Source organism: Mytilus galloprovincialis, chromosome 10, assembly GCF_965363235.1.
Source record: "Mytilus galloprovincialis chromosome 10, xbMytGall1.hap1.1, whole genome shotgun sequence".
Taxonomy (NCBI): domain Eukaryota; kingdom Metazoa; phylum Mollusca; class Bivalvia; order Mytilida; family Mytilidae; genus Mytilus; species Mytilus galloprovincialis.
The window spans coordinates 67,739,705-67,758,095 of NC_134847.1; the positions used below are offsets into that span (position 1 = coordinate 67,739,705).

Genomic DNA, 18,391 nt, shown 5'->3' on the forward strand with positions numbered 1-18,391 from the left:
TACCTGATCAGTGTGCATAGTATTGTAAATAAAACAGCCCATCTTTAAGTTTCTAATGTAGTTTTCTTTTGAATAAATTTATATTTTAAACATATTGTAAAAATGCTCAGTTTAGGGGCAAAAAAGGGGTCTTACCGGGTTTACTCCTTTCGTATATTTTCTAATTTAAACTTGGTTTATTCAATTAATATAACTAGTAAAGAGCAGCCATTCAACAAACGCATGAATGGTCATCGAAGTGACTACACTTTCAAGCCCGACCTACCCGCAAGTCATCATTTGAGATCACCTTGGCACACACAAGCTGATCTCAAAGACCTTACCATCACAATCATAGACCACAACGAGGGTTGGTCGAAGGTCGACATAGTCGCTCGGGAAAGATTTTGGATAAGAAAGTTACGGACAGTTTCCCCAGAGGGCATAAATGAAAAAAACATAGAATGAGTCCCTCATTTTCCTGTCATCACTTGTTTCCAGTAACTCCGGCTTTAGTACTGGCTTTACAGTTCGAAATTCTTTTTTGAAAATACCAGTTTAAATTACAGGGCTTCATTCATTCGGGATGGATGTATAAGTACGTAGCCACGTTCAATTATTTTACCTCATTAGATCTAACTTATTTTTCTAATCATTATTAGACTGCTATTCGTTTGGGAGGCTTAAATATGTAGTTTCTGTTGCATTTGCTCCACCGTTGTCAAATTTGAAATATTATACAAACTTGGATCGGTTAGAACATTTTTGATTTTTTTGTTTGGGGACTGCCCTCAATGCAGTTATAACATCGATACTATCACAACCTTTGGAAATTTAGAGTTGTGCCAGTTCACATCGAAAATAACTATTTTCATTTGGCATATCTTTGTAATCTTTGCGCCGTGTTTGAAAATTTTAAAATTGTATCAGCGTCTGTGGTGTTCGCTTGAATTGTATAAATTTCGAGATTTAGAAAAAGTTTCTCAGTTTGAATATTTTGACATGATTCATTTGACATCGTGCTATTATTGAAGAAGGATATCTGTTATCCGAAATATCTAATATTTGTTCACTTTATAGTTATTTAATGGTGAAGTTGTACCCTTTTTGACTTGTTATATATTATATAAAAAAGATGTGGTATGATTGCCAATGAGACAACTATCCACAAAAGACCAAAATGACACAGACATTAATAACTATAGGTCACCGTACGGCATTCAACAATGAGCAAAGCCCATACCGCATAGTCAGCTATAAAAGGCCCCGATAAGACAATGTAAAACAATTCAAACGAGAAAACTAACGGCCTTATTTTTGTAAAAAAATGAACGAAAAACAAATATGTAACATATAAACAAATGACAACCACAGGCTCCTGACTTGGGACAGGCACATACATTAATAATGTGGCGGGGTTAAACATGTTAGCGGGACCCCCCCCCTAACCTGGGACAGTGGTATAACAGTACAACATAAGAACGAACTATAAAAATCAGTTGAAAAAGGCTCAACTCATCAGATGGACAAAAATACAAGTGGACGTGGCCCGGTGCTTATACATCCCGACACAAAAAGACACAATGAACAGATCTGAGAGTACTCTCAGTTATCTGACAGCTAGTTCAAAGCCACTAACAACTAATAAAAAAAATCATGCAACTAAGACTAAACTACCAATCCGTACACATCCAACATCCAATGGATTTAGTGTAAAGACGTCATAAACAGCCAGAGAAAAACATGACCTTGTGCAATGCCAAGTTACAGGTATCGACAGATTGTAGCTCCATGAATATGTATATATACATATAACATACTAGGAATATTTAGTTAGCTTTTAATTTACTGATAACAAAATCAATATTTATACCAATAAAAACAATATTCAATGATCTTATTACAGTGTTGAATAGGTAACCTTTTAGAATAAGTTTATTTAAAGGAGCGACAAGTTTACATGGATCATTTCTAAATTTCCGTTTATATTTTGTAGTGTACAGAATCGTATAACATGATACATCGCTCTGTAAGATTGATCGTTGACTATTTATTCAGTCATTTTATATATATATATATATTTATTTATATACATCAGTGAACGCCATGCATAGTAAAGAGTACCCCCCCCCCCCCTAGATAACCATTGGAATTTATAGTAAATTATAAACAGATACAGTTATTCATAGTAAATGTATGTAAGTATACAGAAATATATTCGCAGTGACCGCCGTTGATAGTAAACCATAGGCAGATCCCGGTGGGGGGGGGGGGGGGGGGGGGGGGAAGTGTAATCTGACTTAAAGTTTTGTCCAATGACGGGAAAATATCCGGACGCATTCTTTTTCGTTTTTATCCCAAAATAACCCAAACTGAATGATCATAAGAACGGATGACAAATGCGACTATACATGTTACCTATAGGACACAGAGGCATGATGGTTAATTTATTGTGGAAGGAGGAGAAGCGACACACCAAATGAGGTCTTCTCGTTTAATAGTATAGATTATGGTTTAGTTTACAAATGAAGTAAAAAGTCAATAGTACAATATAAACTGAATTAGCCAGGAGATTAAACACAGATCGGATAGCCCCTTTATGCTTTGAAAAGGCTTCCTATTGACCCTATTCGATCTGCAGAGTGGTTTAAATATAGTAGATTGTGCTTTATATGATTATATTTAACCCAAAAAATACGTTCAAATTTCAAACATTTTCAAAATTTTATCCTTTCATTTTATTGCTGACAATTTACTCATTGCTTAGTTAGTGTATAAAAGTCGAAACCTGCTTGCTGAAAGTTTAGCAAAACTGATTTGATATAGTTGAGATATATGTCGAAACATCGCCTGCCTTATCTTAAAACATTTAATAAAAAGTTATTGTATTTCCTGAAAGTTGGTGCTGGTTCGTCTGGAGCAGTAATAGCAAACAGACTTTCCGAAGATCCGGGAATATCGGTGTTGTTGGTAGAAGCAGGAGGTTCCGAATATGGCAACGAAGATATCAGTACACCTATTAAAGCTGCCGCCGTAGAGAACACGAAGGATGATTGGGCTTTTTATACTGTTTCACAGAAATACTCACATCAAATGAAACAAGACCAGGTATTCACATATATCGTTTAATTGCAAATACGAAGACAAATTACCAGTAAAGTTCGATCACTGTGAAATAAACATGTTATCCCATTTATTTCATTGGATATTTTTTATTTCAACTTTCCACGAAACAACAAAAAACGTTATCGCACAAAATATTATATATCTGAACTGCTACTGCAAAGACAAAAAATAAGAAATATGGATGGCCAACCGTTTTGCATTTTCTCCTCGTATTTCTCCGAACACCATTTAATAAGGTGTTTTTGCGTTATCATATTACGGGATTTAATGGTTAACACATAACACATGTTCATATTCTTTAAAATATGAAAATGCAACTCCAATTACAATAAAAAGGATAAATATGTGTGTACTTTTAAGAATTGAAATAGATTTTTGCTGACTTTTTTGGGCATGACTTGCTCGCTGCTTTGATTATGCAGTATTGTTTGAATTTGAAGTTTGAATGGGTCAATGTTTTTTGTATAATTTTCAAGAGTAATAATTTTAACTATAGAAAAGTTTCTGGCCCAGAGGTAAAGTTCTTGGAGGCTCTAGCAGTATAAACTATCTCGCTTACGTCAGAGGAAGTAGATATGACTATGACAACTGGGAAAAAGAGGGATGTACAGGATGGAGCTATAAAGATATCTTACCATACTACTTAAAGATAGAAGATATTCAGGCTCCTCGATTATATGATTCAGGTTCGTACTTGATTAATATTCCATTGATAGTTACTCTATATATTTTCGTTTTTCAACATTAATAATCGTACAAACGTCGCATTTTTAACCTTCTAGGACTTATGATTCTCTGTTGATAGTCTGTGTAAAAAAATGCATCAAAACTATTGTTATATTTCTAAACGTCATACGAAATAAAACTTTAAAATGAACAGAAATAATGATATAGCAAACACATCAAATCATTCAACAGAGATGCATTTCGATGTCAGTTTCTGATGAGTAATAAACAAATCATAAAAAATAAGAAAATAGCAAGGGCTTTGCATTATTTGTTCCGCCGTTCTATATCTTTTTTTCATTATTATTCAATCTATTCCTAAATGTTTATTATTATATTCCACAGACAACCAATATTCATTGTTCTTTCTACATACTATTCCTTTTGAAGATTTTATTTTATTCAACAGACTATCCTTCCTGAATAATTCCTAAATTGTAGTTATTTTCACAGATTATCATTCAAGAGGAGGATACTTAGGATTAAGTGAAGTAAGAAATACGCCACTTCCAGAAATCTATAAGCAAGCTGCACATGAAATCGGTATAGAACATGTTGACCTGAATGGAGAAAACCAAATAGGTAGAATTTTATTATTATAATTATACTCTTTTGCAACAATGTGTATGAACGTTTTTCTTTTATTTTTAACAAATAATAGGTTGCTTGTAAATGTAAATGTCGAATGCTGCTATTTGTATTAATATTAATAATGCCGAATGATGTTGATCCTGACATGATATGGTTTACTAGTCTTTCCATTGTAATATTTCCAATATGAATAGCGGATTTTCATTTTTACAATCGAATAATAAGATATAGTATGATGTTCAATTGACTATGGCCACAAAAGCTTTTATTTTTGTATTGTAAATCCAATTATTTATAGATATGGAAAATAATAAATTGCATGTTCCGGCATATGACATGATGTTATAAGAGTTTTAAATTGGGATGCTGAAAGGATAAAGAGTTCACCCAAAGTCCTTAAATAAAGTCAGGTATTTAATTTTCAATACTAGTTTGTTAATCAGATATTTTTTTAACATTTTTGCAGGTTTTTCATACATGCAGTCGTCGATGAAGAACGGTGAACGTTCCAATACTGCAAAAGCCTATTTAAGACCTGTCATCAATAGACCAAACTTACACATAAGTATCAATACCTTTGTAACAAAGGTACTTTATTTACACGAAAAAGAATATGCCACGTTCTAGTTTGACACGATTGAATGCCCTCCTTGTTTCATACAAACAGATCCTACACGTCACGAACAGTCATTTTTTCATAAGAAGGTTTGAAATGTTTACCGTAAAATCGTCGCAGTCAAAGACTCAATCAATGCTTGATGGATATTAATTTAAAAAGTAGATTTTAAAACACCAAATATATAAAAGTAATTCTGCATTAGGTAACAACTGCATCAGTTTAAAAAGGATTTCGAAGGACAGCATGTCGAGAAATAAAATCGATTTTTACATAAAAGTTAGATGTATGAATTATTGAACTTTATACAAAGCATAATCAAATCTCAAAAAAAGAAAAGAAAGCAAGCAAGCTTGAAGTTTTAACTGTATTGTGCATCGAAGTCTTTCTTCAACTTTTGAGATATTTCAGAGTGACTTGAATGATTTATACAGCAAAAACGAATATGAATTGAAATATAATGTACTCGTTCAACTTGAAAGATAACACTCGTTACAGGACAGAATACGATTTTTTAAAAAGAAACCCTTTGAAGATTGTCAACCCATCTCAATAAAATATGATCTCTTCCTTTAGTTGCTGTTTAAAGAATTTACAAGTACCTTAAATACCAACTCACATTGGTCATTGCAAATGATATGTGTTAATACAAAAAGACATTTTTTTTCTTTTTAAGAAAAAAACACCACATATATATTTATATATATATATACAACTCGTCTAAACATCAACCCAACAATGTTAGATCTGTAAATTTGCTTTCGCAAATTTTTGGTTCTTCCCTCGCCGGGATTCGAACCCATGCTACTGTGATATCGTGACACCAAATCGCCTGCACTGCAGCCGTCCCGCTAGACCACACGACCACCTGGGCTCTCAAAAATAAGAGCTTTCGCTGGCCGTGTGTTACCTTTCCTCGTCAGTTTTAATCTAGCGGCGTACTACAGTACATGATATATAAGGCATGAAGATGTTATTGTTACAGATCAGCTAAATTATCTATAGTAAAGGATCCTACAAATTAATGTAATATACAGTCACAGAAAATAATTATATTTATAAGTACGTCTGAGTCAGTGACAACTCTACAACAGATGTATCCATCGGATCGCCATCAATGATGGTGATACATGGCTGTGTACATAATGTATATACAACTCGTCTAAACATCAACCCAACAATGTTAGATCTGTAAATTTGCTTTCGCAAATTTTTGGTTCTTCCCTCGCCGGGATTCGAACCCATGCTACTGTGATATCGTGACACCAAATCGCCTGCACTGCAGCCGTCCCGCTAGACCACACGACCACCTGGGCTCTCAAAAATAAGAGCTTTCGCTGGCCGTGTGTTACCTTTTCTCGTCAGTTTTAATCTAGCGGCGTACTACAGTACATGATATATAAGGCATGAAGATGTTATTGTTACAGATCAGCTAAATTATCTATAGTAAAGGATCCTATACATTATGTACACAGCCATGTATCACCATCATTGATGGCGATCCGATGGATACATCTGTTGTAGAGTTGTCACTGACTCAGACGTACTTATATATATATATATATATATATATATATATATATATATATATATATATATATATATATACAACTCGTCTAAACATCAACCCAACAATGTTAGATCTGTAAATTTGCTTTCGCAAATTTTTGGTTCTTCCCTCGACGGGATTCGAACCCATATATATATATATATATATATATATCTGATAGGTACATTCCAATTATCCAATTATCGTTATGTTTGAAATTTAAATACGATGACGTTGCAGAAAGAAAATGAAAGTGCATTCCTAAGTGAAAACTTTGTGGCTATTTTAACAAAACATACTCGTTTGAATGACATGCTAGACTAGACGATCTCAATTTAGTCCTGGTGGTTAAAATTCACTTTACAACAACGCCAATGTGGTATGTGATTTAAGTTCCATGTCAGCTTTGTTGTGTTTTTTGTACGATTATTTGTCTCTTTCCTTTTTTGCCATAGTGCAGCCAGTTTATTTTAGACTTATGAGTTTAAATGTCCCTTTGGTAGCTTTCGTCTCCCTTTTATAAAAGAGTCTGGAAGTCTTTAGATGTTAACGAGACAATAGACAAAACTTATATTTTAACAGGTATTACTTGACGGTAAAAAGGCTATCGGTGTAGAAGTAATTAAAGGCAACAGAAAACTGAATCTTTATGCGAATAAAGAAGTTATCCTATCTGCTGGAGCCATCAACAGTCCTGTTATTTTAATGTTATCTGGAATTGGTCCGAAAACCCATCTCACAAAATTAAAGGTGTGTGTTGGAGAGTTAATGATAGCAATTTTGTACAAATGAATCTTCATTCATTGAAATTGAGTAAATAAAACAGATCTAATTAACTACAGAAACATAAAATGAAATTATAAAATAAAAAGGAAACAACGACATCGACTTAACTTCACATTTTAAACTACCAATTGACGTTATAGAACACTGTATTAATGATATTGCTATGATTGTAATAATAAAATTACATAAGTTTAATAATTTATCATTACGTCTGAATCGTTTTGGCTGGTCACAACATAAACTGTTTTTTTTTTATATTGGCTGAGCGATTAATTCCTGTCTATCAAACATCTACGTTGTGTATAAATATCTGCAAGATATAGAAGTTTTTAAACTATTTTCTAACTATCTTCTACCAGATTCCAATTGTTGTTGATTTACCAGTTGGTGAAAATCTCCAGGATCACTATCAAATTTTCATGAAATTCTTAATAAACAAACCGTACAGTCCAACATCTGATGCAACAGCCTCCTTATGGAATAAACTACAGTATCATATATTAGGAAAAGGTAAATAGCTTCAGTTATTAACATATTTAGATGTTTTTTTTTTAATTTGAATCAAAGACCATTCTTTGAACATACCTTTTGTTACATAGAAATTCTTTATATCATCTTTTGTTTCCCTTTCTAACGCTGTAAATATAGTCAATAGTAGTATAATGCTGTTAAAAACAGTCATAAATCGATTAGACTGAAACAAATCCGGGTAACAAACAAAAACTGAGGGACACATCAACTTTAAGAGGAATTACACATTATGTAGAAAAACCTTATTCGATAACCTTAACTGGCTATCCGAAAACTTTGTTTTAGATACAAAACTATTAATTTGCGGACACTTGGAACTTTCGAACGAACAAAATATTCAAATTTTCAAACATGTTTAAAACTTCATAAAAAGGTCAAACAGATTTCTTATGCCTTGATAGAGCGTTATTATTGCTGGCACGGAATGTCATCGTCGTCATCAATACACAAGTCATCGTCACAGAATTATACGACTTTTCAAACCTTCTTTTTCTCTTTTTACTTTCTCTCCTCTTTTTTTTTTTACCTATGAAAGCTAGTATTATATTCTATAAACTGTTTGCTTTATATGCATGTCCATTATATTATACTATTATTGTAACCCTATATTGTATTATGGAGAAGACTTCATAAGTATAATTTACTTGTGTCTAATCCATTTTGCTTTAATTCAGCAAATAAAATATGTTAAACTAAGAGGAATAAAACGGAACAACAGCAACACTTTAGTGGACATTTTAAGAAAGACGATATGTTGGTTCAGTAAAAAATACGTCCAGACCCAAAATTAAAAACGGGTTGGCCAAATACAGCTAAGATACTAGTAATCTATTCCTGGGGTGAAAATCCTTAGTATTAAAATACATTAAGCATTTATCATCAGATGAATTACGAACTGCTTTTCTTTTGATACTTATTAGGTTAAAGGTGCATTATATTTAGATTTGAAATACACAATGTATCAATAAAATCGGAATTAAAAAAAAACAAATATTTTGTTTTAAGCAGTCTGTTTCACCAGAGTTTGTCACAATAACTGATGTACAATTGACTTGCAAGTCAGTAAATCCTGATGTAAATCTGTTTTTATGTGAGCTTGAAATGAATCCCTTATTGGAGATGGGTTATGCATAAACTAAACGTGAAAATTAATATGTAGAAAATTATTTTCATTTACTATAACAATTATTAAAACAAACAAAATATGTGTAATTAACATTTATTTATTCTAAATACAGGTGTGCTGACATCCAGTGGTTTGGAAGGACATATTTTTGGTAGGATGACTGACCGAAGGAAGACAGAACCACAGTATCCAGATTATCAGCTTGAGTTTTTCAGCAATGCACAAGATGACGGATTTATAGATAATGGTCTACCACTGAATCACAATAAGTCTGTAAGTAATATTTATTTTACTTTAAAAGATATCAATCAAGAATGTTATTATCGCAAGTATAACATGTATCTATTAGACCTGTTAGATAAATGAATACTTTTGACAAACAACAAACGAGAGTCGAGAGACGATAATATAAAAAAAAGAAGATGTGGTATGATTGCCAATGAGACAACTATCCACAAAAGACCAAAATGACACAGACATTAACAACTATAGGTCCCCGTACGGCCTTCGACAATAATCAAAGCCCATACCGCATAGTCAGCTATAAAAGGCCCCGATAAGACAATGTAAAACAATTCAAACGAGAAAACTAACGGCCTTATTTATGTAAAAAAAATGAATGAAAAAAAATATGTAACACATAAACAAACGACAACTACTGAATTACAGGCTCCTGACTTGGGACAGGCACATACACAAATAATGTGGTGGAGTTAAACATGTTAGCGGGATACATTTTAAAGGGGTCGTCTCGAAAGACATTATGTAAAGTCAAATGAAGCATGATAAAGTAAAGATTTCATTATTTTCAGTCATGCAATTAAATTATGCACTCTTTCTACCAAACCAGCGCAAAGTTTAACACATTAATTTTTCAACATTTAAGACTACGACATTAACTCGTATTGGATAATAGTAAACATATATTTATCCAAATTATAAGCCTGGTACCTTTGGTAACTATTATCCGCTAATATAAAAAGGTTCTCTATGCAATCAAGTTGAAGTCCGTGTCCTATTTCTGGCATCGAGTAGAATTGTTGTGCATCATTTTGGTGGCCCAGGAAACCGCAGCATACAAGTCGAATGTGGTTTAAATTTTGTGGTCAATTAAAACCTGTTCGGTATCGATCTGATGCTGATGTGTTGTCAACTTATTTTCATAGTTTGTTCTTATGTTGTGTTGTTACCACTGTCCAATGTTAGGGGAGGGTTGAGCATTCACAAACATGTATAACCCCGCCAAATTCTTTATGTGTCTATCCCAAGTTAGGAGCCTGTAGTTCAGTGGTTGTCGTTGGTTCATGTCTGTCATGTTTGTTTGTCGTTTATTGTTTTGTTATAAATTAGGCCGTTAGTTTTCTCAATTGAATTGTTTCATACTTTTCAGGTCGAGGCCTTTTTAGACGGCTATACGGTATGGGGAAAAAGTAAAATCACAAAAATACTGAACGTAGAGGAAAATCAATTCGGAAAGTCCATAATCACATGGCAAAATCAAATAACCAAAACACATCAAAACGAATGGACAAGAACTGTCATATTCCTGACTTGGTACAAGCATTTTGAAATGTAGAAAATGGGTTGTTGTTTCATTGTTGAAGGCCCTACGGTTGCCTAGAATTGCTTACATTTATTTTATTTGAACTTCGGTGGATAGTTGTCTCATTGACAATCATACGTCATCTCGTTATTTTTCTACTGGGTGTGAATATAGTCCATGTCTGTGTACGGGATAAAACTGTTCATTTGCCTCATTTTGTGGGCGATAAATTACATGAGAAGTACCGTCTACTGCCATCACTGCCTTTGGCAGTCATGTCCATCAGCCTTGCAAGGACAACCACTCGTTATACAACGGTTAATCCAATGGAGAAAATAGCTGCCCCAACAACGGTACTACATGTATACCGTCTATTGTATATGACATAGTGAATGGAGAAATACCAAGCAACATAGACAAAATCGAATAACACGAATACAATTGAGTTCTTAGCCACAAAACTACTACCAAAAGGCGATTTCTTGGAGACCGGTTTCATATGACTGATTCATCAGTAGGAAAGATCCAAAATGTTTAAAGGCTTTTGGTATTGACTCAGAATATGATTCTGATATATATTATTCATATTTGTTAATATATCGCTATTTCTAAAAAAAACCCAAGCTATAAATATAAATACAGACATTCTATATTATGACATGTATTTTGACTCTGTTCTCTGAACTGCAAAACATTATCGTTGAGTGAGGTAGTGTTGGCGGATCCATGGGCGTGTTCCGGGGTTGGAACTCCCTTTTGCCTTCCATTTTTTCAATTATGTGAACGTTTCATTGTGTTCCGGGTGTTGCCTGGAACCCATTTTTAAAATGACTGGATCCGCGCCTGTGTAGCAATGTTAAAACTTATTATTGAACCGAGTAAATAAATAATTAGTTCAGTCTACTCTTTTGAGATGGTCCCTAATTTACATGTCTCAATTATAGACTCTCGACTATCAAGTGTAAACAATAGTTATTTATCTAACATGTCTTATATTCATCTGTTTGAAAGAAATCTCGAGACAATATTCACTAATAAAAGTGAAAATCGAAATGTAGAATTCAAAAATCAACGTCCAACTTGAAAATATAAAATGGATTGGAAGTTTGGACCTCGAATGATTCTTTTGGCTTTCGTATGTATGTTTTTTCAGTTTTGACATTGACATAAAGAGTCAGTATGAAAGTATTGAAGAATACAGATGGTCAAAAGAGCAGCCATCTTTGTAATTTAAAAAACGCGACTCTATCAAATTTTTGGTTGAATATGTACCAATAAACAAAAATGCAGTGGTAATAAGATTATCTTAATAGGGAAACACTAATTGTTTTGACAATAAAAGAAAATTTGAAGAAGATTAAATATGATATAGTTACATCCTTAATTCAAATACAATATAACTACAGTTTGGATTTGTTTTATTAGGTAATAAAACTTTTACAAAAAAGATCCAGTTCTATGGAGTTTACAGTAGTTACCATTCAACAGCATCCGAAATGTACAGGTTATGTACGACTTCAAAGAACTGATCCATTTGATTACCCCGAGATTGACCCAAACTATCTATGTGAATATGATGACGTAAAAAGTCTTCTCTCTGGTCAGTATTTAGTATTTGCTTGTTGTAGCTGAGTGAACTAGTAAAAGCAGCATTGAAACCAATTAAAAATATGAATGAAAACGTTAATGAACCGAAATATGCGTTGAACAAATATATTAGATGTCTCAGACTTGGAAAATCAATTTATTCACTTTACTTGTTGAAAATTTGAACATTTAGCTTTCACTGAATCGAACAAACGAAAGTTTCTTTTTTTGTATAAACTGGACGTCAGTTATTAGCCCTTGTCAGGCAAGAGATATAAACATCATCATACAATTATTATTATAGTGCATGCAAGTTTATAGTGAAAATATGTTATAAATAATAACTCTGCTTTGTACTAGACGTCGACACTGAGTCAGACCTTTAACGTGATAGTTAACATTTAACTGTAAACAGGAAGACACGTTACACTACAGAATTCTGTATTCAGGCTAGAAGCCAGTCTGCCTTCTCCTCAATGTAGATTGAGCATATTTAAGTTTCAGTGATTGGTGATCTAACAACCACGACCTTTTTCAATTTATGTGAGCATGCTTCCTCAAAACCTCAAATAAGTTCTAAAATTTGGCGACATCATTTTTAGCTTTTCTCATCATTTTGCGTCCGTCGTCGTCGTCTGTTAACTTTTACAAAAATCTTCTCATCTGAAACTGCTGGACCAAATTTAACAAATGTTGGCCACAAACATCACGAGGGAATCTAGTTTTAAAGTTTTGTCCGATGACTCCGCCTGTCAACCAAGATGGCTAACATGGCTAAAATAGAACATAGGATAACATGCAGTTTGGCTTATATGGTTAAAACTAAAGCATTTAGAGCAAATCTGACACGTTGTACAAATGTTCATCAGATTAAGATCTATATGCCCACGAATTTTCAGACAAATCCGACAACCCGTTGTTGGGTTGCTGTCCCTGAATTGGTAATTTTACTGACATTTTGCAGTTTTTGGTTATTATATTGAATATTATTATAGATAGAGATAAGCTGTAATCAACAATAATGTTCAGCAAAGTAAGATCTACACATAAGTCAACATGAACAAAATTGTCAGTCGACCCTTCAGGAGTTATTGCACTTTATAGTCAATTTTTAACAATTTTTCGTAAATTTTGTAATCTTTTACAAAAATCGTCTCCCCTGAAACTACTAGACCAAATTTAACCAACCTTGGCCACAATCATCACTAGGGTATCTAGTTTAAAAAATGTGTCTGATGACTCCGCTGGCTTGTCAACCAAGATGGACGACATGGCTAAAAATAGAACATAAGGTAAAATGCAGTTTTGGCTTATATCTCTAAAACTAAAGCATTTAGAGCAAATCTGTCACGCTTTAAAAATGTTGTCAGATAAAGATCTATCTGCCAACAAAATTTAAGTCAAATCCGACAACCTGTTGTTGGGTTGATGTCCCTTAATTGGTAATTTTAAAGAAATTTTGCAGTTTTTGGTTATCATCTTAGATATAATTTTATTATCTGATATTATCTAATATATAATACTATTAATTATGTTTTAACCTGATTTACAAAGCATCAGTAAATACAGGTGAGCGTCACAGGCTCTAGTTTGAAGTTGCTAGACAACTATAATGTAATCAAATGATTGAATAAAAGAAATAGGGTCATGGATGACACCATCAATACTGTTGTTGTGTGTTGCATTATATTTTAACAATTTTATTAAAAGTATTTTGTGAGTTTAACTATTTTCTTGAAATTTGTAGCTATTTTATGTACTAGTATTCAAATGAAGAGTCACTTTTTGCAGATTCCAGAACATGCATGGATAAAACGTTTAAACAAGTTTATTGATTTGAACAGGTATAAGAATAATGCGTAAATTGGAAAAGACCAAAGCTTTTAAAGAAATAGGTGCAACTTATAATAGATTGGATTTCAAGGGTATATGTGACACAGAAGAGTTTGACTCCGACGAGTACTGGGAATGTATTATACGACACTGGGGCATGACAGGTTACCACCCTGCATCAACATGTCGCATGGGGTTGAAGACAGACCCTACGTCCGTTGTGGATCCGCAACTCAGGTGTGTTCATGTTGATGTTTTAATCAGATTATTTCTACAAATCATTTTATTTAAAAAATGTTGTGGTGTATAACACCCATGATAACAAAAAAATAACCAATGAATGTAAATCAGGTTACGGTTGACAAATGTAATAACCGTGTACAAACTTACGTAAGCAAACCATTATATTGCAATGCTCATTTAAGCTTTTAATATCAAGTTTGTGAATCAAACCCTATTAGTGGCAATTAAATACTGATATAGACAATTTCAAAATCCATTGTATTGCAATGGTAATCGAACGGCAGGCATTTCATAATAAAAGTGATGAAGAATCATAGACTACTGCTAGCATTTGTACTTTAAACTCGATCGTGCGTATCAATATATGTAATAAACATTTGATTTAAAAGGCATTATTTCTTAAAAAAAATATCCAATAAAAGGGAAGTAAAATGGCATGTGCAAATATTATTAGAATTTAATGCTAATTGTGTGTACTCAATACGGAAACAAACTATGGAAGAATATCTTTTTCAAACTTAGTATAATTCTGTAACAAAAGAGTCAGCTGGACAGAAAATGTACTTTTTATAACACGGCGATACCAAATGCTCGGGAATAATTTCATCTAGAAAAATGCTGACAAAAAGTTTTCATTAAATGTAAAAATTCAAGTCGGTCGGTCGTCTAAAAATGAAAAAAAAAAATTAAGAGAGGAAGTTAATTCAACTTTCGTTTTTTGTATCCAATAATACATGCTGAAAGAACAAATATATTTAAACATATTGTCATTCAATTTAATGGAGATGTATAAATGGATACTTTGTTTCGAAATTTTTATTTTGGATCATTTTGTTATAAAGAATATCAGTTGCAGTTAAATATTTTCAATCAATTTGGCCTCTTTTAATATTTACAGGGTAAAAGGAATATCAGGATTACGTGTGGCTGATGCTTCTGTGATGAGACATTTAACATCCGGGAATACAAATGCACCATGTATAATGATTGGCGAGAAAGCAGCAGATCTGATTAGAGGCAAAGATACCGTCAAGGCGTTCAGGGATAAGATTAAACATTTGAAATTATAAAGCAGACATTTTTAAAAATAACATTCTGCTGATGTTTTATTTACTGAAATTCATTCGAAGGATGGACATTAGGATGTCAAACAATTCTATAGAATATTCTGACTTAGAGTATGGCAAAAGTAGAGTTCAAGTTTTCTGATGTAGTCGCAGTTGTACAACTTCTGCATGTGATTATATTGCTTTGCTGCATCGTAATGTATACTTTTCATTTTAGCTGCTAAGAAATGTACTGAAATATCAAAAGGTATTGATAATGCATTTTCAAATTTTTAAGGATAAAAAATATTGCTGCTAATGATATATTTTCTCTTCAGTATTTAAGTACAGCTCTTTATAAGAACCAGGCAGTGTGCCATATACATGTGATACATGGGGGGTTTCAGATTTTATCTACATTTGGCCTAGTAGAAGCAATAAGTGAAAAACGCTCAAAAAATAATTTTGAGTGGAAAATATGAGTGGTTGCCATGGTAACGGACACACAATTTTTTGGTTGTTAAGCGTTGAAAAATCTTTCAAAAATCAGCTAAATCACCACATTTCAGAGCCTGATTATGAATACAATCATGCATTTTTCATTAATTTTCATATGTAACATTGATAGAACTTGGTTTAAGCTTCATTTTAGTGAAGATTGCATGTCAACCAAATTTGTAATTTTTTTGTTAAATTTTGTGAAAAAATGCATATTTTCAACTTTTCTGAAATTGGGATTTTTGCTGAATTACCACATTTTCTCTGGTGTTTTCAGAAAAGTGCAAATGTGTACAGAATAGTTAGCACTGTAGTTATGAAGTTTGGATACTACTTTACCAAATATAATAGAAAAATGTGTGGGATTTTTTTTAGTTTTATCACCATAGCAACCGATGTTTTCCTTGGAAACGGAGTTTTCATTTGCAGAATATTGCAGTTTAAGAGCTTAAATGTCCTGAATTTTTCATAACCGATAAGAAAAATACATAAAAGCTAATGAAAACTTTAAATAACAATCGTTAAGTGTTGTTGACTTCAATTGTTACCACGGAAAGACATTATCCATAGCATCATCCACTAAAAAACTGCATAAATAGAAATTTATGTACAAAAAACATATAAATAAAGCGTTCAAATTGGAATATGACTTAAGTCTTTGCTTCACTCACAGTCTTGTCTGGGATTTTTTCTTCAGATTGTTCAATGAATGTAATATGTCATGAAACATTAGGGTTGGGTTGGGGGGGGGGGGGCTTGGAGAAAGTGGGGGGGGGGGGGTATAAGTTGATTTGTATAAATGTTGCATACAAGTAGATACTTGAAAAGATAATTGCGTTTCGTCGTCCGAAGAAACATTGGTTTTCTAACTTTAACTTTAGTTTAAGTTAATAGAAATCTATGAAATTTATACACACGGTTATTTACCACAAAAAGAAGGTTGGGATTGATTTTGAGAGTTTTGGTCCCAATAGTTTAGGAATTAGGGGCCAAAAAAGGGCCCATTTAGACATTTTTCTTGATTTTCACACAATAACTTCAGTATAAGTAAATAGAAATCTATGAAATTTTAACACAAGGTTTATGACCATAAAGGAAGGTTAGGATTGATTTTGGGAGTTTTGGTCCCAACAGTTTAGTAATTAGGGACCAAAAGGGTCAAAATTAAACTTGAATAATTGGGGTTCTTAAATACTAGTATGCCGAATCTGAACTGTGAATGCAGATTCTTAATTTTTGGTCCCGTTTTCAAATTGGTCTACATTAAGGTCCAAAGGGTCCAAAATTAAACTTACTTTGATTTTAACAAAAAATGAATTCTTGGGGTTCTTTGATATGAAGAATCTAACCATGTATTTAGAATTGGGATATTGGACCATAATAGGTAAGTTTAAGTTCTTAGACCACATTCATTCTGTGTCAGAAAACTATGTTGTGTCAACTATTCGCAATTCAAATTCAGAGTTGTATCAAGCTTTAATGTTGTGTCCATACTGTTCAGGATTCGAACTCTGCGGTCGTATAAAGCTGTGCTCTGTGGAGCATCTGGTTTAAGGTTGACAGGTGATGAACTTCATGGGATTGCAAAAGCCTGGCCAACTGGCTTATGGAAAGGCAAGATATATATGGCCCTAACAAACGTAAGAAAATTCTTAATTTCTTATGGCACACATCCGTCTGAGATGTTATTCCACCAGCATGAATCACAAAATTGACCCGTAACATAATATTAACAAACCAATAATAGAATCATTTGGTCAAAGCATTTCTAAACTGAAACTGAAGTGTGATGGCCGGGTGGATAAAGAGGGACAGGCAAATTGAACACATTTTAAGTTGATGGTGATTTAAAAAAAATATAATAGGCAATGGGTGATAGCTAATATCGGAAGTCCAGTATAATGGAATCCTCTTTATATATACATGTAGCTATTAACATATCATTAATAACTGCTTTGTTGTACTACTATCCCGCAAATGAAATTCACGATCTCCGAGATAGACAAATAGAATACATCTGCTAGGTTGGAATTGTGCTAATCCCGGTAAAATAATTATGCTATTACCGGCAAAACTATCAAATCAGAATTATCAAGCAATATAATTTTATCAATAAGGAATCATTCCTTACTATGTGTCGTTCTACATATATCTCACAAGTTCTAGATTCCGATAACTTAATATCTTGTTGTGTGTGTGTGTGTTTGGGAGGGGGATTCAGCTGAAGCACACTTCTTATCCTTCTGAAATCCCCCTCCTCTCCTTTAAGATAGTAAACCGGTAAATAGAAGTATCATTTTTTAGGATTAATCTTCAAAAAAATTGTTTTGCTATTCTCAACGTTTTTTTTTAACCTTTACACGAATTACGCCCTTATTTTCTGTATTTGTCTCTGTAACCTTTACAAAAGACTGCATTAATCCCGAGATTTGGAATGGAACCACTAAGCTGAGAATGTCTGCATAAATACAAGATTAATAACAATAATAATTTGAATACAAATTCCACACATTCAATTAACTGCAACACTAGAAACAGCGCCGTACGTACCATTCTTATTGTTCTTTGTAATTATCAATGTTTTCTAGTCCCAACAAGTTGTAAACATTCA

At 33.0% G+C, this 18,391-nt stretch overlaps 1 protein-coding gene across 3 annotated transcripts in view; it reads left to right on the plus strand.

The window, feature by feature from the left end:
* Nucleotides 1–16,424, plus strand: part of LOC143048201 (glucose dehydrogenase [FAD, quinone]-like) — a 33,290-nt gene extending 16,866 nt beyond the window's left edge. For 2 of the 3 annotated variants that reach the window (XM_076221737.1, XM_076221738.1), the window contains exons 3-12: nucleotides 2,879–3,087; nucleotides 3,602–3,791; nucleotides 4,285–4,413; nucleotides 4,889–5,010; nucleotides 7,170–7,337; nucleotides 7,733–7,883; nucleotides 9,143–9,303; nucleotides 11,999–12,173; nucleotides 14,005–14,230; nucleotides 15,135–16,424. In XM_076221737.1, the coding sequence (XP_076077852.1) occupies nucleotides 2,879–3,087; nucleotides 3,602–3,791; nucleotides 4,285–4,413; nucleotides 4,889–5,010; nucleotides 7,170–7,337; nucleotides 7,733–7,883; nucleotides 9,143–9,303; nucleotides 11,999–12,173; nucleotides 14,005–14,230; nucleotides 15,135–15,306 (1,703 nt within the window). In that variant the 3' untranslated portion in view covers nucleotides 15,307–16,424. Of the gene's footprint in view, nucleotides 1–2,878; nucleotides 3,088–3,601; nucleotides 3,792–4,284; nucleotides 4,414–4,888; nucleotides 5,011–7,169; nucleotides 7,338–7,732; nucleotides 7,884–9,142; nucleotides 9,304–11,998; nucleotides 12,174–13,951; nucleotides 14,231–15,134 lie in introns of those variants that run through there. The other variant, XM_076221739.1, reaches the window with a different exon arrangement.
* The last annotated feature ends 1,967 nt before the right edge of the window (nucleotides 16,425–18,391 follow it).